The sequence below is a fragment of the Hippocampus guttulatus genome, chromosome 9 (genome assembly GCF_054856545.1).
Source record: "Hippocampus guttulatus isolate MCC_2025c chromosome 9, RoL_Hgut_1.0, whole genome shotgun sequence".
Lineage (NCBI taxonomy): Eukaryota > Metazoa > Chordata > Actinopteri > Syngnathiformes > Syngnathidae > Hippocampus > Hippocampus guttulatus.
The window spans coordinates 18,740,505-18,765,093 of record NC_141269.1 but is presented as its reverse complement, the minus strand read 5'-3'; the positions used below and the strand labels follow the sequence as shown (position 1 = coordinate 18,765,093).

The window sequence follows — 24,589 nt, the reverse complement described above, 5'->3', positions numbered from 1 at the left end:
GTGCATGGAACACTCTAAATTGTCCCTAGGTATGAGTGTGAGCGCAGATGGTTGTTCGCCTATGTGTACCCTGAGATTGGCTGACAACCAATGTGTACCCCGCCTACTGCTCGAAGACGGCTGGGATAGGCTCTAGCACGCCCGTGACCCTCGTGAGGATAAGCTGATTTGAAAATGCATGCATGGATCGATAGAGATAATAGCAATTATAATAAATATGAAATATAGTAAAATATTTTGTTATAATATTAACGAATTAAGGGTTAGGTTGAACAACAGGTGGAATTTCTTTCTGAACGACAATATCATAGCTATAAAATCCAACACAATCTGTAAAATCCCTATTGCCAAAGCAAAAAAAAAAAATCTCAAAACCTGATGTGCTAGAAAAAAAAACACATTTTTGAGTGTCAAAAATACATTCCAATACAAAACCATCTCTCATTAAAATGTGTTAGTGACCAGAGTCATTTGTGTTTTTATGAAATGATGACACTGTAAAACAGCTTTGTGGTGTTACTGACAAAAATAAAAATAAAAAAAAACCCTCCCACCAGACAACTACCTACACTCTGAATTAACAGAGTTTTTGGTGTATCGATACACAAAAGTGAAACCCTATCGGCGTGCCAATATCTGTCTTCTTCTATCCGTCAGTACAGTCGAACTGGGTCGCACGTCAGTCTCTTTTCATTGCATTCGTTTGCTGGATATTGCTTCACCTCCACTTTCCTGATTATTGTGTAGGGGAGGCGGGGAGGAGAGAACATTAAAGAGATAATCACACATAAGCATAAGAGTTGTCGCCAGTGCCTGCAGAATACAAAGTATAACCAGAAATGCAGCTGAACCTGATACACCGTCCTTCCCACAGGCAAAGTTGTCCTTTCAAGTCACTTTGGCTTTGAGTCACATCCAACAAAAAGGACACCAGCCTCAACGTCTTCAGAGATGGTGATGTCTTTCAATATTCAGAGTGGACTAGATTATGATGATATCTTGAAATTGGAAAATACAACAACAAATAATCATTTCAACATAAAATCAAACAATAATATTACAACAACATTTGAAACAACATAACAGAAAAAAAAAAGGTTTCAAAACTGAATGGCACAGCAGCCTATTAGCCCTTCTGAACACAGTGGCGCTATTGTGACAATACCAGAGAGTGTAGTGACAAGATCCAGAAGCCTTCTCTGTTGTTGCAGATGAAAGGGCCCCACTAAGTCTAATTACTTTATCTGCTCAAGCAGCCTCTCTTACTCTGTGATGACTCTCAGATGTTAGGTGCTGAGATGTCACACCACTAATAAAGAGTTGCAATCAGCACCCTTGTTGTTGTCCTGGTCTAGTGGTCGAGTTTCAACACTGTTTTCCCCAAAACATCAAATGATGGTGAAGAAGAGGAGTGGAATTTGCTTGGCCCTCTTTGATGTGGGTCATTTACATGACATGGAAAAAATATTTTTAAAAAAAATAAAATAAAATAAACACTCATGGTTCACTTTAAATGTTGACAACATAATTTGTGACAGTAACATAATCAATGTTCATCACATTTAAAAGAAATACAGCTTGAGTTGCTACTGTACATTCAAACCTATATTTCAATGTACCCAACGTTTTTAAAAAAGCGTTTCGGTTGACTTTTTTTCATGTCTATCAAGAAATTAAGCTGTAAGATAACGATGGTTATATGCTATTTGCTGCGAATAAAATATGATCCGAGTAATCGACTAATCACAACCACTCTCTTTATCTGGTCGACTAGCAAAATAATTGTGGCTGCCCAATTCTGAATCTGAGATTTAACTTTGGGTAGACCCTCCTTTCCAGTACCCCCGAATAGATCTTACCAGGAAGACCGATTGTGATCCTCTAGTCTTCTTAAAAAAGGGGGAACACCACCCAAGTCTGCCAATCCAAAGGCACTGTCCTTGATGTCCATGCAATTTTTTGGAGGTGTGTCAACCAGGACAACTCCACAACATCCAGAGTGGATCTCATCCACCCCTGCGGCCCAGCCACTGAGGAGATGTATAACCATTTTGGAGACTTCAAACCCAGAGATAGGAGACCCTACCTCATAGTCCCCAGACCCACATGTCAGTGGAACTGAGGAGTTCTTTGATGTATTCTCCCAACTGCCTCACAATGCTCCAAGTCGAGTTCAGCAGTCCCTATTATAGACAGTGTTAATGGTGCACTTCTTCTTTTCCTGAGATGCTGGATGGTGGACCAGAAGTTTCTCAAAGTCATCTGGGAATTGTTCTCCATCGCCTCACTCAACTTCTTCCATGCCTGTGTTTTGCATCTGGCCAACAAAGCTGCATTCGGCTTGGCCAATGAGTTGCCTCCAGAGTTCCGCAGTTCAAACAGGCTTGGTTCTTCTTAAATTCTTCTTAAGCCTTACAGCAGACCTTACTGCTGGTAAGGGTGGATGCCGTCACCACAGGCACTGCTACAACTGCAGTCGGCTGCCTCAATACCGGAGGATGGAACATGGACCACTCAGACTCAATGTCCCTTGCCTCCCCTGGGACGCGGTCAACGTTCTGCCAGAGGCCCCAAGGAATTTAGCTGCCTGCATCACTGGGACACACAAACCCCTTCCCCACAATAAGGAGATGACTCTTACTGTTAGAGAGACATATTGTTTTCCACAATTTTGATTATTTTGAGAAAAATTACATTTACCCAGATTTACGGATTGTACAAACATGAACTGTATCCCTTTAAAGCAGTGGTCACCAAACTACGGCCCGCGGGCCGGATCCGGCCCGCCTCCACATTTGGTCCGGCCCCCCTGAACAATACCAGAGAGTCTTTTGATTTATTTTTCATCTATGTATATTTGTATTTTATCATAAAATTTGGCTTTTGCAATAAAATATTCCTTATTTATGAACTATTTTCATGATTAACTATTAGCTAGTAACAATTTCATAAACACATACAGTATAACGTGACATTTGTTCCATCCTTCTGCGGTCTGTGCCGTTATCTGGCAACCCCAGAAAAAAAATCCTAAACCCGTCCCTCTCAAAGAGAACGTAATCATGGCGAAAAGGTGAGGTAAGAGAAAAAGAATTATTCAGAATACAGGGAATTTAACCCAAAATGGAGAAACGATTTTTTTTTTCAATGCAAAGAAAAGATTGTCTGTCTCATCTGTCGGTGGCGGTATTCAAATAATACAATCTGCGGAGACACTATGAATCCCGTCACAACAACAAGTACGATTTTTTGCATGGGCAAATGAGAGCAGACAAACTGTCAACGCTAAAAAGAGGAACGTTAGCTCAGCAAAATACATTTGTACGCCAAGCTCAGCTGAACCAGCCATCTGTTTGGGCTAGCTTTCGGTTTGCTCAACTGATAGCAAGCAGCGGTAAGGAGAGTTTGTCAAGAAATGCATGAATGCTGTCGCAGAGGTGGTGTGTCCCGAGAAGAAAGACGTCTTTAATACCGCGAGTGTATCAAAAAAAGTTATTTGATTTTGTGTGGGTTTCTGGGAAACAATACATTTTTACGTCTAGGTACTCTTGCAGTCACACTTTTGCTGTTACAAACTGACCCCGGCCCCCCCCATCAGAGAAGCGAAAAGTTATGTGGCCCTCACAGGAAAAGGTTTGGGGACCACTGTTTTAAAGCAATTCATTGGCTTGGTCTGCATATTTTCTACAAACTAAAATACAGTCTGTACAATAAGATGGCTGCCCTTCGATTGTCATGATTCGGTTTGGGACCAACAGGTGGCACTGTAGGGCTCCCCCTGCAGCTGCACACCTGTTGGTCATTAGGTAATTAGTGCTTTAAAACTCCTAGCCCGACCACTCATTGTCGGGTCATTGTTGCTCTTTGCTGCTGTCATGTTTGTTTGTCATGTTTCCGGTCATGATAGTTTTGAGCTTCAGTCATGGTTTTTGTTTGCTACTTTGGACTTTGTTTAGGATTTAAGTAGTGATGGGTCCATGAGGCCTCATGAGGCGTGTCGACACAATGACACACTGTGTTGATACTGTACTGATACTGTGTCGCTGACCACTGCCACCTGCTGGACCTTCAAAGTCCCTGCAGCCATCCCACTTGACAGACTGAACAAACTGATTTGATACAATACAATACAATGCACTACCTCACTCTACCCACAATAGCCACAAGCACCATTGTTTATGTTGTTGTTTATGCTGTTTATATTGTTTATATTGTCTATACTGTTCAGATTACATGTCTTTTTTATACAGTGTAGCTGCTATCCTTTCTTAGCTGTGTGTGTTTAATGCACAGCATGTTTGCATGCATGTATGCACTGAGGATTGAGAGGAAGAAATTTCATCTATGCTGCATGTCATACATAAAGCATATTTGACAATAAAGATGACATTGACCCTTGACAATATCATTCACATCCATGCATTCATATTGTATCATTCAATGTGTTTCAATAATGTGAAAATCATGTGAATGAGGATGCTTGTGGGCTTTGTCTTCACAAATTTTGATTTAGAAAAATAAGATGCTCCAGTGTTTTAAATTTCAGTCGGTTGCGTTTAATGCATGCTATTTCCCCTGTTGTGGAGAACACACACACACAATGGAATAAGACATGTCAAAAATCCGAGAGGCACTTGGAGAGACAAGGAGATTTTAATAAATACCTTATTCTCCAAAAGGAGATCAAAATGGCTCTACACGGCTGACAATTTGTATGTGTCCGGAAGCTGCTCCATAATATGCACGTACTGTAGCAACGTCACTCGAGTGAAGCGCGTCTCAGCAGTCGATAGTCTGCTGCTCTCTGTTGTGAGCGCGTGAGCGCGAGCACGTACTCGCGGCGCCGACCCAACCCACGCCACATATTAAGCTTTGAACTACGACAACAGCTAAACTAGCCTAGCCGATGTAATGATGGTCAGCAGACAAGGTTTACGTTTTATGTGACTTTTAATAGCAACATGGCAGAGTCATCAAACATGCGGTGTGCTCACTCGCAGTCACTTTCTGGAACTCCCCCTTATAGGCGGGACCTCTCAATCAACTGGAGTATGACGTACAGTACAAACGTTCATAAAGCATCCATCCATCCATTTTCCGAACCGTTTGATCCTCACTAGGGTCGCGGGGGGTGCTGGAGCCTATCCCAGCCATCTCCGGGCAGTAGGCGGGGGACACCCTGAATCAGTTGCCAGCCAATCGCAGGGCACACAGAGACGAACAACCATCCACGCCCACACTCACACCTAGGGACAATTTAGAGCGTCCAATCAGCCTGACATGCATGTTTTTGGAATGTGGGAGGAAACCGGAGCACCCGGAGAAAACCCACGCAGGCCCGGGGAGAACATGCAAACTCCACACAGGGAGGCCGGAGCTGGAATCGAACCCGGTACCTCTGCACTGTGAAGCCGACGTGCTAACCACTGGACTACCGGGCCGCTAGTTCATAAAGCACTTCTCATATAATAATAGCCTATTATATGACAGCCGACATGACGCTCGAAGTCAGACGGACACATTTTTTCTGATAATCAGTGTGTTTTCCGTATTGCCCAAACATATATTTTTATTCGAGCGAGGGTGGGATCTGGCTTGTTTCGGCAATCGGCATCGTGTCGCCAGACGCACTTCCTTAGGATACACTGTGCGGGCTTTTGCTGCGTCAACGCCCCCTGCACTGAGTCGACGCCCCCTGGACTAAGTGGCGCAACTTGGACTGTGCCAAGCAGCCGATGCAGTCTAAACTGCACCGGTGCAGTTCACGTGTCAATTAGCAGCCTGGACTGTGTCAACGCAGCCGATGTGTCAATTAGCAGCCTGGACTGTGTCAACGCAGCCGATGTGTCAATTAGCAGCCTGGACTGTGTCAACGCAGCCGATGCAGTCTAAACTGCGCTGGTGCAGTTCACGTGTCAATCACGTGACGTATTGAAGCAGCACATGCACCGACACGTGGTTTGCTCTGTGAGCCCGGCGCATGCGTCAACGCATCGGTGTCGCTGGACCCATCACTAGGATTTAGTTTTCTGTGTTTTATCAATACACTTATTCAAATATACCCTGCTCCTCTCTCCTGCCTGCTTTTTAGGGTCCACCACCACCTCGCAAATGTCACAGAATGACCCGACCACCTGGACCCCGCAGGTACTAAGAACTGGTCCCTATTCCACCATGCGCCTGGCGGAGCGCGTCTGCGGCCGACACCCTTTTCCCTTTCAGGCAGCGCTGGTGATGCGGCTGTCCTGTTTTCGTCTCGTCAAGCCGTGTCTACGGTGGGCCGAGCCCCGTCCGCGTCCACGTTGAGCCGAGGCTCGTCACGTGTCTGTTCGAGCTGAGTCACATTCACGTCGACAACGAGCCGTGCCACGTCCACGCCCACGTCAGGCCGAGCCCCTGTTCACGTCCGGCTGTCCCATGTCCCCCGTTACGTCGAGCTCCGTCCACGTCAGGCCACGCCCAGCCAAAGGATTGCCGTCGCTTCTGTTCCTGTTCCTTGGCGAGGTGAAGGTCACCGTCGCTTTTGTTCCTGTTCTCCGGCGAGGCGAAGGTCGCTGTCGCTTTTGTTCCTGTTCCCTGGCGAGGTGAAGGTCACCGTCGCTTTTGTTCCTGTACTCCGGCGAGGCGAAGGTCGCAGTCTCTTTTAGTTCCCGTTCCCCGGCGAGGCAAGCCTTCTGGACAACTTTGGGACGTCTGGGATCTGTCCCTTGAGGGAGGGGTACTGTCATGATTCGGTTTGGGACCAACAGGTGGCACTGTCGGGCTCCCCCTGCAGCTGCACACCTGTTGGTCATTAGGTAATTAGTGCTTTAAAAGGACTCCCAGCCCGACCACTCATTGTCGGGTCATTGTTGCTCTTTGCTGCTGTCATGTTTGTTTGTTTGTTTGTTTGTCATGTTTTGAGCTTCAGTCATTGTTTTTGTTTGCTACTTTGTTTAGGATTTAGTTTTCTGTGTTTTATCAATACACTTCTTCAAATATACCCTGCTCCTCTCTCCTGCCTGCTTTTTGGGGTCCACCACCACCTCGCAACGTGACATCGATTGGCTGACACCACTCGCCTTGAGTCAACAGGGTTAGGTTCCAGCTCACCATTATGCTAATGACACTGGGATATACTAATAATAAAATCAATGTACTGAAGTTCGAACAGTTATTTTTTTTCCTACTCATTTTTGAACATGTATAAACAGGTATGATATTACCTATGGTGGATTGATTTTTTTTTTATAACTTTGTTGTGCTCAGTTTTTTCCCCTTTTTTTTTTTTTACTGTTACTGTACTGTTTTTTCATGCATGTTAGAAGTAAAAAGAAAAAAAATGAGGACAAGTAGCATACAAAATTAATAGATGGACGATAGCATGGCATGGCAAGACATACTTTTTTTTTTTTCAAATATTCAGTTTTGGACAAAAGCTCTTTCCATAAGTCATTTTTATTTAGCACTTTACATTAATAATTACATTCAAGGAATTTTAGCCCTTATAATGGCTGCATTTAACAGCAAATTTGGTACTTTAACAGCGGTTTGGTGACATGCAGAACAATGAACTGTCACGCCCATCATGGTAACTAATCTGCGTTTCCACTTTTTGTGACCACTTTATTTGGTGGTGAGCTGTGAGATTTGTTCTAAAATAAAATATGTGCTTTGGCTCAATAAAAATTCAGAAACACTGGTTGAAGGTAAAAAACAAACAAACACATTGGTCAATGACAGAACCTATTGATGGGTATTTTGACATCTGTACAAGGAGCTGAAACATGCAGTCTGGAGTATGGGCATTCCTCAAAACTCAGACAGCTGGAACAGTTTGCTCGTCTGGCAATAGGTATTTTGGGTCACCAAAATACCTGTTGACAGGCAAGCAAGTATCTTTGGGAGTTGCAGAAAACATTGGCTTGCAATGATTGCCTCTAAAAGCTCTGCAACCGAATATTTACAGTTGATGGTGCCATTTTTTATTTTTCAAAATTCTGTTGGACCTCAAATTAAAGGCAATGCCTGATTTCGACTGAACATTTCTTTTGTAATTTGTGTATATCGGTGCTGGTGACCATTGTGAGTTTTTTTTCCCTTCACTTTTGTGCATAGGTAGCTGACTAAAAACATTAAAACGTGAAGAATTGACCAAGCAATGACGTATGTTCTTCAATACTGTAAAATGCCACCAGATGATGTTGAAACAAATGTTTTTTTTAGTAAGACCAGGCAGCATCGACACATAAACAACACAATCGGCAAACAGTGCCAGAGTAACACACAGAGCACTGGAGTAAAATATATTTTGATGTTGTGAAATTAGTATTCCTTATCTGTCTGTCGAAGCTTCGAAAAGACGCAGAACACTTTACTCTGATTTCACATCACTGTCCGCAGGTGACCTCATCCTATGCTCATCTTCCTCTGTGAACCTTCCTGGGGAGTGAAGTGAAAATGACACAAGTTGTTTTTTTCACACAAAGCTTTTGACATGGGGACAATTCGTGCAGGGCTGACTGAAAATCAAATGTGATGATCCAGCCTGGGAAAGTGGATTTCACGAACTTCTTGGTGGATTGTTTTGATCCGCTTATCCGCATGACGGTCCTGGAGTTGCTGGAGCCTATCCCAGCTGTCTTCAGGCAGTAGGTGTGACAGATTAATAGAGCACTCTAAATTGTCCTTAGGTGTGGATGTGAGTGCGAATGGTTGTTTGTCTGTGTGTGCCCTGCGACCAGTTCAGGGTGTACCCCGCTGACTGTCTGAAGATAGCTGGGATAGGCTACAGCACACCCCCGAACCTCCTGAGGACTAGAAAATGGATGGATGGATGGAAGGACATTGTTTGTTTTTACAAATCAATAGCCCTACTAGTAGCTAATTTCAAATAATTATTTTTACAGTGAATATTACCTTCTACAACTACTAGATGTGTATTGCCATAGCATAAGATATGAAGTACAATATAATAAAATGTACGATGTCTGAGAATAATTTGACGTTAAATTTAAGGTGGACCAAAACGAACCAAATCAAAACAAGCTAGAAGAACATAGCCAGGATTTCTTTGAGTGCGGAAGAAAGACAGGGACTAGGAGAATGAAGATTACCATATGTGCAACTTTAAACAAGAGTTTATGTTTATGTATATTTCCATTGAGGATATTGTATTATGTCATGGTTAAGAACCCAAAAATAAAGTTTAGTTGGCATAATGCATGTTATTTAATAGGAAAAAGATTATTTTAAAAAACATACTTTTGATATCGGCAATATTGGCTCCAGTATTAATTTGGTATCGATCGATACCAAGCTCAAATTTTTAGCAAGTACAAGGAAATAAATATAAAACACACACCAGAGATCTGAAATTAAAATTCATTTGATTACATTTGTCTTCATGATGCATGTGTGGCTCTGCCTCCCCTGACCGCATGTGTCTGGCAGCCACCGCTAACTTAGCTTAGCTGTTAGCTTTATATCAAATAGCCAGTGTTGTGTCCAAGGACCGGCAACCTTGGCCTTGGCCTCAGAGTCAAGTCCTTGGCCTTGGCCTTGGCCAAGCACTTGGAAAATTTTCTGGGGCAAGGCCAAGGCCAAGGACTTGAGAAATTTTCCGAGGCCAAGCACCAAGGACTTGACTCCGAGGCCAAGGACCAAGGACTGATTTTGAAACTGAGGCCTAGCCGAGGACATGTATAAAACAATGCTATCATACCACTTGGCAGGTCTTCATGATTTGCAACATCCCTCCATCATAACCCCTTGCACTCCCTAACGCTTGAATGAAGTGTTTTTATTCAAAGAGTAGAACAGTCAGGGTACGTGTTATTTATACTGAGAAAAAAAATAAAATCATATGGTATGAATTAATGTTTTAGTGCAGTAGTTTCTTAATATGAAGTAAATCAACACTCAACAGGCATGACATGGCACGGAACACAAGTTGAGAAATGACTTTGCATAGAAGTCAATCACTGACTGCAGAAAAAGCGGGAATCTCTCAGTGATAATTTTACATTTTACCGGCAGCGAGTCCCAGGGACTCGCTGATCAGAAAAGTATGAGTCCCATTATGCATTGAGAGAGTCCCAAATTTCGAATTCTGAAAGGGTCTACTTATTCAATTGCATATGATAATAACACAAACAACAACATATACATACAATGATAAACAAATGCTGCAAAACTTTAAATAATTCAGGAGCAGGCCTGAGGATTTCGGAAATTCATGGTATCTGTTTTTCGGTTCCGTCGGATTACCCAATGGGAAACCACGGTAACAAATGTTGGAATCTGTAAACGTTCATCATGGGAACCCATTTTTCTATTTTGACTGATATTGATAATCAAGAATTCCGAAACTCAAAAGTATAATGTTTCAAGGGTCAATGTTTGAAAACTATGCATTAACAATGAACATTACATCAGCAGCTGTGTACTCCAGGTTTATTCCAAAAAATAAATGGATCAAAAACTGGTGCACTCATGTGGCATCATCAGAGTATTTTTTCCAATCTCACACTGCAAAGATTAATTGACTGGTAATCATGAATACAGGTAAGTATTGATGTGGCTTGACATCCTCTTCCCAAGACGATGCATGTGTAATCTACGATCAATTTGACAAAAGAATTTAACACACGTCATCATTAGTTCTACCAACAGTTAACATTAGCATTACTACACCATGTGACGAATGTTTTATTCATAAAGTTACCATGCTACAACCAGTAAATTATAGAATAACCAATACTGTTTCATAATATTTTTCACAGCGATTAGCCTACAAATCTAATGACCAATTTGCCTCGTAATCGTGCCTCGCGTCGTATTTCGCTCTCGCGTTCTGTGCATACGTCACAGGTAGTAGTAGTAGTAGTAGATTTTATTTATAAGCGCCTTTCAAGACACCCAAGGACACTTTACAATAACAAAAAACACAAAACAATACGGGTTGAGCAGCGGCAGCCAAAACGCGCCAGCGTTCACTCAACCCGAAAGTCAGAAAGCGATTTTCTAAGAAATGAAAGTTCTCATTTAAAAAAGACTTCATGCATAACTTAGCCTTTGATGCTTTTGAGTTTAGTGATACGCCCTTTGGACGATTCATACGAAAAATCAGACAAGCATTCCCATTTCTTAAATATCGTAATTAGTAGACCTTGGTGAGTTTTTTTCGGCGCCATCTCAAACTTTCATCCGCGCGATTCCTCAGTTTGCGGACTAAAATAACAACCCGCATGCGCACATAACGTCATCTGTTGTGTCCCCCCCAACACTGAAAACAAAACAAAACGAAAGTAAATTAGAAGAAACACACTCACACACCATGCCACATCACAAACACACATACAGGCGCAGTGAAATCGCGTGGATCACACAGTCAATTCAAGTGCGGTGACTTTTATAATTAAACAATTTTTCAGTACCGTGAAAATGACGCCACGGAAACGACACGCTACCGATAACGATTGTTACTGTGAAATCCTCAGGCTTGCCGTAGTTTTTTTGTTTTGACTGAGAAATTTCCTTGCGACCCAAAAACGCATATTGTTTGGAACTGTGCGTCCCGTGGGAAAATTATGCGTCTAGACGCGGGACGCAGAGGTAACGAGATGGCTGATCTTTAAACATTCTCTGAGTACTACTATTATTACCACTCCCACTAATACTACATTTATTAATTTAATACCTTCAAATTCACAATAATCATAAAAATTAATTAAATCAACCATGATTTTAAACTATGTATTATCAATATTCATTATTCCAAACATAAGAAAGCATTCAGCAAACATAACTGGAATCGAGCAAAAGAACTCCAAATCCCAACGGCCAAACCCGGAAGTGAAGTGCCGACATTATTGACTCCAGCTGTAACGCAAATTACTTGGTTCAAACAAACATTCTAGTGCGACTGCACAAACGTAACGACTGTGCAAAAATAACTAAATAGAAGACACCACTGTTACAGAAAGGCTTTACACGCTATTTAAACTGCCGATCGCGAACGGAACGAATTGTGATTGAAACTAACTGTGATGCCGCTCTTTAGACGTTTTACTGACTGTCAGTGGCAGCTCCGCCCCTCTAAAAGGGCCAGAGTTAATCCATCAATACGGGTTTCCTTGGATGGAATTTATTAGATTCCTTCGTGATTATTGCGGTCCTTATACAAGGGTTTCGAGGCTCTAATCCCTCATTGTGTCCGAGGACCGGCAATCCGAGGCCAAGGCCAAGGATTTGACTCCCGAGGCCACGGCCAAGGACCAAGTACTTGACTCCGAGGCCAAGGCCGAGGACCAAGGACCACCCCTCGGTCCTCGAGCCGGTCCTTGAGGCCAAGGACCGGCTCGAGGAACACCTCTCTGCAAATAGCCTATTCTAGTGAATGATATTTGACAAACTTTGAAATATAAAAGAAAGAGAGCTGTGTATGAATTCGATGAATGTAGTACTAAAAGTAAAGCTCTAGCTCTCAGGAATTCCTGTGCACTCTGGTCTGCGAACACACTGTCCATCAGTAATTGAATGTGTTTCAGAGTGAATGTGAATATCAGGGCTGATTTAGTGAACAAGCCATTCGAAAGAACAGATTCTTGTGATTCAGTACAGTGAAAAGACTGGCCGCTCCCATCACAGATTACCGCTACCTTACATTTTTCGGAACAGGGTTGTGTTCCCTTGTACTAATCTCGAGCAAATGACAAGAACTGCTATGAAAAGCAGATTGGTCTCTTGGATTTGTTATTGGAAACTAACACGGGAAAGAGATGACACAACTTCTCTACCCACACCATGGCCCCTCAGTTCTTTGAATAAAAATGTGGGACTTGAAAAAGTAAATGATCTATTTAAATACCAGGAAACAATCTTGACACATCAAATATTCCCTGAGTTGTGGGTGGATGTTTATATAAATCCTGTCCATCTGGGATAAAGATCTTCACACTGCTTCATTTCTTTTTTTGTTGTGGGAAGATGCTGGGGGAGGGTGGGTGTAACAGCAAAGAACATTAAACTTTAAAAAAAAAAAAACTTAAAATGCACCTTTCTCTCCTGTCTTTTGTCCAACCTCAATTCCCATCGCGAATGTGTCGGCGAGCTTGTGCTATCCAACGAGATGAAAAGTACAGGCCATCCCTTTGAAATCCTCCTCAAGTCAAAATTACCATTTCATTTCAACTCCAGCCAGGAAACGGAAAGCTGCTAACTGCTTTGGGCATGTTGTTTGTAAACTTTGGAGGAACATTGTTGCCTGGGAAAATGTGTTGTGTGGGTGGTGGAAGTAAGCAGTTGGAGCAACCACAAAGGGAGAGATCAGGCCTATTTTCTCCGTAGGAGGAGCACATAAAAGTGAAAATAATGTTCTTTATTACAGAAAAACAGCATTAGCCTTCGGTGCTCCTCATAACATGCCGTTAAACTGGCAAAAATTGCCTCCAAATCTACAAGCAGTTGAACCTACTTGAGAAACCGAACACTTATTTCTCATACTCTAATGAGTCCACTTTCATTGTTAACGGGGTCATTATCTGAGCTGGAGGTAACTGCTTTTTCCACGGTGGTCATATTCAAGCATTGTATAGTTTTATTGAGTTGGCTTTACTGACCTCTCCACTGCTGTCACAAGTGCCACGTAACAGAGGGGTTGAAATCGGGTTGCCGATGAGTGCACACATCCTTGTTTTGCGCAAGTCATGTTGGAAATTCTATTATACATACAGTACATTATTTAGATCAGGTGTGTCAAACTCATTTTTGTCGCGGGCCACTTTGGAGTTATGTCTTCCCTCGGAGAGCCGTTACACCAGTGAAACCGAATAAATGTTTAATCATTACATCGTATTATTTCTTGTACACAACAAATCAAATTTCAGATCAAATAAACAGGGTAAAAAAAAAGATGGAAAATCTCAACGTTAATACACATGACAATATGCCATTTCGCTCCAGATTTGAGCAAGGGTCGTGGAAGTTGACACACAATTTGCTTTCGCGGGCCACAGAAAATGACGTGGTGGGCCGGATCTGGCCCCGGACCTTGATTTTGACACCTGTGATTTAGTTAATGGATAGCTTGGATTGAGCTTAGGTGCTACTTATTGTTGTCAGTACTGAGAAACGTGTTAAAAAACATGCAGGCATGGAAAGCCCTAACTGCACAGAGAACAAAAGATGTTAAAAATATACGACTAAAACTACCTCTGAAGTGAAATAAAATGTATTTTGACACACAGCTGAGAAGTGTGTTGTTAGAAGGCCTGTCAAATTTCACCCTTCCAGGGACAGTGGACAGCTTATCATGTTCTATCAGGTTACAGGTTACATAAAAAGGAAAAACTGAGCCATACTCTCAGCTTTCAGATGTTGTGGGGGTGTGGACTGAATGCTGATCAGCCGCAATATATACCACCTAAAGCGTAGGTGTCAAACTCGGGTCCGTTACCCTGAATGTTTTCCATCTCTCCCTGCTGCAGCACACCTGATTAAGTTATCAAAATGATTAGCAGGCTCTCGCACAGCTTGCTGATGAAGCAATCATTTGAATCAGGTGTGTTGCAGCAGGAAGAGATGGAAAACATGCAGGCTAACGGCTCTTGAGGGCCCCGAGTTTGACACCTGTGAAGCCTCGGGTGCCTGCAGAATATCTGCCATGCAGCTGTCAAAGGTCTTTTCCATGTCAGGCGAGCAGGCTTCTGGACACCACGGAGCACAAAGTTGCCCAATATGTTACCGAATAGCTTGGTGTCATGTATGGGTCCACATAGCAGTTAGCTGTTAACTGTTTATGAAAGACAGTGTCACGCATTTTATGTCTCACATTGACAGATTTGAGAACGTACTTCCCATTAGTTCTAAACTCCACAATGCTTTATGTTTCAACATATTATCCTCACCCGAATAACACAAACGTCATAACATATCAGATTTTAAATGCTGACAGTGAGCTGTTCTGGAAGGTGTGGCATCCAGGTAAAATGCAATTTTTAGGTTATAGACATATGATAGCTTGCTCGGCACAATAATTGCATGCTGTCATGGAAGAAATTGTGCTTAGAAAAAAAAAAACATTACCTGGCAATTGCACATGCATGCACAAATTGGTCCAGATGAGCGCGCACACCCACACCCACACCAACACCCTCGCCCACACCCACACTTAAGGGCTGTTCACACGGCACACATTTGCTCCGGCGCTGCACCGATGTATTTTGTTGCGATATATTTTGCACCGCAGCAAATTGTATGGAGCGTTCACACGTACAAAGCCGCTGAGCGTGTCTGCAACGGCACAGCGTCGGGGCAGCCCCACTTGCGTTCACACGGCAGTTTCTGCAGCGGAGCAAAACGACAGAAAACAAATGAGCTGTCGTGTTGGTTCTTTTTAAAACGTATACACAAGTCAAGCGACTACTGGACAGGCACGTACTTCTCCTTCTCGGTCTCCGTGCCTTCTGCTCGAGAGTGACCGCCCCCAAAAACGTAAATCAACGATGACTTCAATGACACTCAGAAAAGCAAACACATCATGCGCCAAACAGAAAATCAAGAGAGGAAATCACTAAATAAATTATATGGGGGGCGGGGGGTTGTGAACACACAACAAAGGAACAAACTACACTAACAACTCCGAGACAGTCCAGTCTCCTACAAAAGGAAAGATGTTACCAGCCAAGTCTTGTGTCATTATTAAACAAACACATGACGGAAGTCCGACAGAGCACGAAAGCAACACATTTTCGCCGTACGTACGCTTCACAAGCATTTGCTCTGGAGCAAATTTAACCCAGTTGCGTTCACACGTGCAAATTTATATCGGTGCTGCTTCGCAAACGAGCATTTGCTCCGGAGCAAATTTTTAAACCACCTCCCTGAGGTGGATCAAATTTGGTCCGGTGTAAGCCTTTTTCCGGGGCTACGCCGGAGCTAATTTGCACGTGTGAACGCTCTACTGGGGCAGCCCCGGCGTAGCACCGGACCAAATCTTGCCGTGTGAACACCCCTTTAGACACGTAGCGTGAAATTGTTAAAGCACAGTTGCAATGTTAACTGATTTTTTTTTTTGCTGAGTTTTGTTAATGTTGATGATTGTCAGTTAGTTCTCGTTAAACAAAATGCTGCTTTCCACATCCTTTTGAATTTATATTTTGCTTTAAAAGAATGTTGATTTCACTGAACCATAGTAATATCATATAAGTACTAAGATATTTGGCATGAACATCGACAAAGGCATACAATTGTTTCAGTTATTTATGTTTGCGTTCAGAAAGATGTTTTTTTTTTAATGGTATACAGATTATAGGCCAAATTATCGGTGGAAAAAATGTGAAATTGTTGATCGCCTTCGCAAATTGTAAATCTCAGAAAGCTAGAATTTGAACGGGGCCATAGTAGCGTAGCACCAAATTCTGGACCCCCAGAAAGGCTCCTTGAATGTCTCCACAGCCCAGCCAAAGCCAACCCACACTGCCCCACATATACATATACTGCAGTCTGTCCCAAAGATGTTTTACAATGGTTTTGTGAATTGTGCTGTTTTAAGTTTGAGCTCACAGGATTGGATATCAAAATGTATGCCTATCAATGACCCTGATTGTAGACTATACCAAAACGATGATAATTTCTTTGGCACATGTACAGTAAATGTGCAAGGCCCTCTCAGATGTAGTTAATGGCATGACATCAACTTTTATTTTTTCACGATAATAAGCGCCCACTTCATCAATGACATCTAACAAACATGTTTTAAAACTACGAGCAGAATGTATGAAAAATAGAATGATTGTACATAACTCTGGCGTGTTAATTGATACAGACCTCTTACGCTTCATGCACTCTGGGAGGCTAATGCATGTATTTCACCAAAAAGTGCTCTATAATTGGTTAGCAACAGCCAATCTCTGAATATGAATCCAAGGTCTTATTTTGACTATTTATATTTCCATTCCAAAAAATATATCCTATCTGATAACTCATTACTTTATTATTATCACTGTTCCATTTTAAATTATTTACGTTTTAAACATTGGCTTCCCACCCCCTCCCCTTTTTAACCAAAATAAATTACAAATAATGGAATTGAAATTCATTTCAATACAAACTTTCAAACACAAATAATACATTTCCACTCATTTTTTTTCAATTGTGGATTCAATTGAAATTTACTCCAGCACGTACAATAAGTAACATAGCAAGTGTAGCTGTCACTTTTTTCTCTTGCACTTTATATTAGAGCTGCTGTATTTTCAACAGAACCCCAGTTACAGATTCAGAGGGTTATGGTGGATCTTCCTGATTGGGTGGAGCCTGTGATAAGTTTATTCGTGATCCTGAATGTAAACGCTGACAAGCCATCATGAAATAACATGCTAACGACTTCATCCACATGACTGAGGTGGAATAAAAGAGTAGCCAAGTATTCCTGCATTGAACTGCCACTGAGACCTAAAGGAGAGCCTGACAAACGTTAGCTCCCTGCTCCATGTCACATCCCCTCACACCAATCTTGGGTGATACCGTATGATTAAAACCAAAATTGTGCTGTCGCGTTCGGACTGAACCCAGCCTCTCAAAAAGAAAACCCTTCTTTCCCAATCCCACCTCTCCTGGCAGCCTTGTACCTCAGCACACTGTTTATGCAACAATAAATGACTCGCGTGAAACCATTTTACATTTTTGTAGACAATCTCAATTTAATTAAAGCAATACTATTAATGAACGTGCACAGCAAATTGTACTTTATTTGAGCTATTTCGAACAAGGGTGTAAAACTCATTTTTTTGTCGCGGGCCACCTTGTAGTTACGGTTTCCCTTGGAGGGCCATTATGATTGTGAATTTTATGAAAGCATAGAAATGTTTAACCACCTCCAAATATTACATACGCAGCGAACAACAAATAGATGGATAACTAGTTTTGACATCAGAAGTCAAGAATAATGGATTGTGCAAACATTGTAATTCTTACATTGTAGATGACAATTTGAAATTTTGGTTCAGACTTTAGCAAGCATCATGGAAGTTGACATGCTTGAATTGCTTTTGCAGGCCGCACAAAATGATGTGGCGGGCCAGATCTGGCCCCTGGGCCTTGACTTTGACACCTGTGATTTAGAAGATCAGTTTTTATGACTGACATAGGTAAATAAAAGCAAAAAAATCTTAAGCACATTGTTACAGGGGCATGTTTGGAAATTTTTAATTCGGCAGTTGGACCTGGTATAAATCCAGCCTAAATGACCATTAAAAGTTTCTGAAATATATTGTGTTTTTTGGCTTTAAAAGAATGAATATAACTAAACATTAATTGTGGTAAATATAAGTCCTGCCCTGTTTCGTCCTTCCAAGCGATATGGCTCTAGATATTTACCAAAAACCCTTTAAATGTGAATGTTAAACAAAACTTTTTTGGTGTGTGCTTTGTATCGTTTATGTAATTCTTTGCGAACATTAAGCAAAACAGTCTGTTGGGTCTGTTGGGTGTTGCATAAAAAATATAGGTCGGATCATTTTTGTTTGATCAAACAGCCCCGCTCAACGTTCACCTCTATTAATTTTTACTGGCACTCGAAACATATTTATGTAAACAAGGGCTGTCTAGCTGACCTGCAGTTGTTTGTCATTGGGGACAAGAGCTTTTACCTCAGCTTCCTTTCTTGTTGTGCATCCTGGCGGTGTGTTTGGAAGGCCCACTTCTGAGCTGCAAAGAAAATGCAACAAAACAGAGGAAGATTACGTGAGGGTTGTAGAAACAAACAAAGATATGACAGTTGGAAGGATGGAGAAACAAACAGGAAGACCAACCAGATGAAAACAAAAAGGGATTTTGTGACGAGATCATCTTACAGGAAGCACACGCTCTGATAATTTTGCCACTGACCTCTTGTGTGCAGGCGTGTGTGGGGGCGGAGGGGGGACGACAAGAGCTCTGTTGGCCCCATCTGCATGTCTTGTCCCTGGTTATGTGACCATGTGCAGCATCTGGCCCCACGCCAGCACCCAACACCCCTTTGTGGTGGCCACAGTGGCCGGTTGGGATCGGACTTTGATCCTTGGCCAACTATTCATCTCTAAAGGAAGAGGAAAAGCAAAAAAAAAAAAAAATTTGAATCCGGTAAACAGGAAAAAAAAGGGAGGGGGAGAGGGAATAAAAGTCAACCTCTACTACCAATTATGGGAGGAACATCAAGGTCTTTCCTGCCTGTGTAAAAAGCAAGAGCAGAGAAGAGGGGAGCTGTTTGATGGTTTGATTCAGGTTAGTGGTGAGGCTGGTCAAGATTGAAGCTGACTTACAAGATGTGATCATTGCTGTGAACAGGTTTTGCATGTCTGCTATGACACATTAAAAAAAAAAAGTTCAACATTCCCTTATTTAGGGCAGCATTGTGCAGTGGTTATCACACGTGCCTCGCATTTCTGAGGTTGGGGGTTTGAATCCGGGCTGCAGCCTTGCTGTAAGCAGTTTGCAAGTTTGCCTCATTGTTCTGTGGCTTTGCACTTTCTCCCACATTCCAAAAACATGCATGTTAAGTTCCATTTAAAACTAGGGCTTTCATGATGCCAATCATGTTGGTATCAGAATCGGTGCCAATCGAAACCTTTTGATATTTTTTCAAATATAAATAAATATTTAAAAAATTATGACTATTTTTATCTTAAACAGAATAAAATATCACAAAAACAAGCTTTTCTACTGCACATAATTTTCAACTGAAAAAAACAAAACAAAACACTGACATTTTCTTATTTCACTCAAAACACTTTTGGAACAGTGAAATAGAAGTCCAAATACTCGGCGCTCAGCGTTTTTTTTTTTTTAGAACTGTTCTAAAAAAACTTTAACTGTAACTAAATAAAAACTATTATGTCTGAACAATGACAACAAAACAAAATTATTCGCGACTATGGACGCAAGAACTCCGATTTTTCTTTCAACATTAGGTCTCTTCTCCTAACTCACTCTCTTGTCTACTATTGGGGTGAGGATTCTAGAGCGTCTGACTCAAGTCTATTTCCTATTGTTCTTATCAGAGGAGGGCATATTGTTTATATTTATATATTTATGTCTGTCTTTTTATGCAGTTGTTTTGCTGCACTTATTTTTAGCTGTGTGTGTTTCAATGCACTACATATTTGCACTGTGGTTGAAAGGAAAGTAATTCCATCTGTGCCGTATGTTGCACTCAGAGCATATTTGACATTAAAGCTTGACTTGACTTATTTAAAAATTTTGCCCTTTTGTCATTCAAAAGCGGCCTGGGTACCCATAGGTCACAGGTGTCAAACTCAAGGCCTGGGGGGCAGATTTGGCCCGCCACAACATTTTATGTGGCCCGCGAAAGCAAATCAACTTTCATGATGCTCGCTAAAATCTCTACCAACATTTCAAATTCTCATTTGTAATAAATAGGAGTGATACTGTAAACATTTTCTTGTGACCAAACTCCTCTTTACAGTATGTTAAACAATAGGTGAATAAACCATTACTGTATTCTTGACTTCTTTATATCATGTTATTTTAACTGCGCTTTCATCGGTAAATTTCACCGGTCCGCCAGTCTGCGAATCTGTCCGTCACCTGCCCCCACCAAAAAACACATCATAGTTCAAGAGATGAAAAATCCAATGTGATTAAACTGGTTAATGGAGTGCACTATCAGTGTATCTATATCATACGGTGTATTCCCAAACACACGCATAACTCGCGTACATTTCACATACATTTATTTGCCAGTCTATTGAAATGTAAAAGTACAGTCAGTGGGGGCTTTGTTTGTTCGATAAGTTTTGATGATGCATTTCACAAAAGTGGGAAGAGTGAGTTTTCTGACCTCCGACCAGGAAAAGAGCCCTGGAATCCCCATGGAGAGACAGCCTGTGAATGACAAAACATAACATAAAACGAACATTCCTTGTTACAAGCACTGAGAAGACCTCTGTTTTCTCAAACGGATTTGCAAGTAATCAATGAATAACTCTGGCTGTTGTTTTTAAAAACCTTCGATTCAAAGTATTATATGTGTACATGGATGTACTCCTGTACAAAAACATTCAAACTGTCAGGGTTTGCAACTAACAGTGCTGCCGATATAATGTGTAGAGTGGCCAACAATGCAAGAGAACTATCTTAGCAATGACAATGTAGGACAACCACCCACTATAACGTGTGCTCTGAGTGCTAGCAGGAATACGTGGTACTGTAATCCCATCGTGTGCAATTGACAGCACAGCACAGCCTCAAATTGCAAACACTATCGCTAAGGTGATAACCGCAGTCTGGATCGGGTCCTGTCTCCACTCCATGTCCAGCCGCTCGAGGACAACATTTTCCGTTTCCTGAGCATCTGGCTCGTACATGCATTGTCCAACACACATCTTGCCAACAACCTCATCTTTCTCCAACTCTTCAAGCACCTCTCAGATAAATCTAAATATCGCTTTTCAATCGATTTCTGACTGGCTTTGTACACTTTCCATAGTGGGCCGCCCGGCTATTATTGTCTTGATATGGCGTCACTCGTTTGCCGCTCGTCAGGATCTCACCTTGGAAAAACTATTACAGTACTTTGTCAAATTTACAAAATCTAAATGTTTTCTTCATGCTTTATTTCATGTATTTTGTTTAATTACTGTACTTGTGACATCAAATGATTATATTTGGGATTTAGAAAAATTACACTTGACCACTGTATGTGAAAGTGTGAAAGACTGAATGAAAGTTGGATGTCTACATGGGCGAAAATATCCCCTAGTATGAAAAACTTTTAATGCATAAAAGCCATTCCCACTTTTCTGCTACCCCTACAACGAAAAGTCCCCTGTTGTGAAACATTTCTTTCTGCAAACATGATTTAGTTGTGGAGGAGTTTCACTGTACCTGTATTTATGCCTTGTCCGTGTTTTACGTTACCTACCAAATGTTGCTTTAGCTGTATGCTAACTTCGGCACATTTACGCAGGTGTTGGACCAGTGTTCATTAATGTGCATCATCCCTTTCAAATAAAATGACTCAAAAACATTATGATGAAAAGTTCCACATTTTGGCTAGAGTTTGTATGTAACTGAGATATTATGAATAATGTATCACAATTTCCATGGCAATGCACATAATAAGAATAGTAATCGTCCCCTACCTTAAGTGGGAAATTACATTTAGATACTCATTTCCACATGGATTGCACACACCCCTGCACAAAATGATCTTTCCACAAGTACATGCATTCAAGGCAAAATGCCCAAGCCACATGCAGTCATGAGCCGCTGGCTTCAATATTATTTCTATTCATCCATGTATTTATTTATTTTTACCACTTATTTTGTTCAGGGTGACAGATAAACTCAAGCCTGTCCCAGTTGACTGGTGAGATCAGGAATATATCAAGGACAGGCAGCCAGTCAATTACAGGAGAAAATCACCACCAGCACTGGGGGAACATATACAAAAGGCTCGAGCCAAGGTTCGAAGTAAGACCTTTGCGTTCTGAGGGCAATGTGCGTACCATGCTTTGATTGCCCTCAGTTGAGACAAATGAATTGATGAATTGATAGAAAGTAACCATAACTGTTCACACTGACAAATTAAGGTGCAAGCAGCAGCCATGACTTTTCATTCCAGCCTGTCAGACATCGACATCTATCTGGTGGGCTGAACACCTCATACCCCACTTTTGTACTTCCTGTCTTCCTTTGTCCTTGAGGACAAAGGAAAAAGAACAGACAATAGCACATGCATTGATCACCAAGGACGAGATTTGATTGTTTTGTCTCTTTGAGCCTCTCCTTCTGTTTTGTTACCATCATTTTTCTTTCATGGTCAATTTTTTTTCTGCGTTCTCATGAGACCTCCCCAGCTAACAATTGAATATACTTTGTACAAACTGAACCAAAACATCAATTGAGTCTCCTCATTGTCCTATAAATGTGAGTCATTTGTCCTTGTCCTGTAAGAGATCGTTGTGAGAGTTATTTTTTTCTCTTCTTGCTTCATTGTAGTTTCTGATAAGAATGTAAAACAGGGAGATAAACAGACTGATATGCAAATTAATTCATTTGCCAGTGTAAGAAGACGAATAAATGCAAACAATGCACAGGAGATTTTTATGGACACACCAAACTGACCTTTCAAAATATTGATCTAATGACAGATATCAGTGTTGAAATAATTGTTTCAGTATGTCAGCAATAGTTCCCTTTACGTACAGTATATTAACACCCATAAGTGAATGTTTTTTCAGGACCTGTGTCGTGCTATGTTTGAGCATGAGGCTCTAACATTTATATCATTAATGCCCGCCGAGTCAACCCCAGACAGCTTGATGTCTGCCAAAATAAAAGTATTTAAATGAAATGATGACTGTTTGCAACTGTCCACTCTAGTTCTGGACTTAGCTAATAAAAGACAAGGGCTAAACAAAGAAAGAAATAAAAACAGTATTTTTGGCTTTCTTGGACGATGGCTGGCAGTTTGCTCAGCATGAACATTCGCCCAACTTGGCAACGACCTCCAAGCGTTGTTGGACATGCCTTTGGGCTACGAATAGTTCCCAGTCAACAGCCGACAACCGAGTCTGCATGTACCCGGGGCGCTGTGGCTTTAGGAGCTGCTTTGGGACCCAGTTGGAGGTTGCTCAACAGCAACAGCAACAGCCACAGCATGAACAAACAAGAAAAAAAAGAGATTATTGTCATACGGCTTGATTACGTGTAGTTTTCCATCAGCCCGTGTTACTGTGGCTAAGGTACATCTTCCTTATCGTTTCAAAGTTTAGACTTCTTGTAGGTTTTTCATTGCTTGTGGGATCCAGTTCTTTATCACTGTACCAGTTACACATTATATTCAGTCTCTACACCTCGTGCCCTGGTGAAGAAACTCTCACAATATGCTATTGTGCCAGCGGTCAAGATTTCAGACAGATGTTTGATGACCAATGTTTCTACTCATCCTTCTGAGTCCTGCATCTGACGTCATGTTTTGGTTCTGTGCCGTTTGCTTTTTTTTTCTTTCCAGTCGTGACTGCTCGAGGAAGGGTGCTGCTGTTCCACACCTGCGGCCTATTTGCAACAGGTGGAGATTTAAGCTTGGCCATGGCAGAGCGGAGTCATCAAATTTGTTTTGTTTTTGTTTTTTGCTACTCATCACCTGGACTGTTATTTAGTATTTTTTTCCAGGTGTTGTGGACACCGCTATGTTGAGTAGTTTTGTTCCATTCAAGTAGCAGTTTGGGTGTGATTATAATTTCCCAGTTTAATGCCTCTCTTTCAAATCTGCCCTCCAGTGTCATTTCTGTGTTCTCTTTATTTGGACTCACGATGCACATTTTTACCGTCGTTGTCCTTCGGTCAACTGTTTGTTGTCCACATCATGCACATTTTGTTGTTAAATTGAACAACGCTGAACATTCGGCAAACCCCCTGGCTGCCCATCTTTAAAACCCGCCTCAAAACTCACTTGTATTCTTTGGCATTTGATTCAGCATGACTCAGATTTGATCTTAGTTTTACTGTTTGGTGCCTACAACCATCTTTGTTACTGATTAATGCTTTATTGTTGTATATATGTCAGTTGCTCCATGTGCAGCACTTTGTATGCAGTGATGTC

The 24,589-nt window shown here is 41.6% G+C and overlaps 1 protein-coding gene across 2 annotated transcripts in view; it reads right to left on the bottom strand.

The window, feature by feature from the left end:
* Positions 1–4,748: 4,748 nt before the first annotated feature.
* Positions 4,749–24,589, bottom strand: part of LOC147200672 (uncharacterized) — a 44,073-nt gene continuing 24,232 nt past the window's right edge. Inside the window, exons 3-6 of one of the 2 annotated variants that reach the window (XR_015101837.1) lie at positions 20,822–20,865; positions 18,871–19,060; positions 18,633–18,690; positions 4,749–8,421 (exon numbers count right to left, since the gene is read on the bottom strand). Coding sequence is in view for 1 of the 2 variants with exons in the window: in XM_086120246.1 (XP_085976372.1) it covers positions 19,051–19,060; positions 20,822–20,865 (54 nt within the window). In the remaining variant the exon portion in view is untranslated. Of the gene's footprint in view, positions 8,422–17,786; positions 18,691–18,870; positions 19,061–20,821; positions 20,866–24,589 lie in introns of those variants that run through there. The other variant, XM_086120246.1, reaches the window with a different exon arrangement.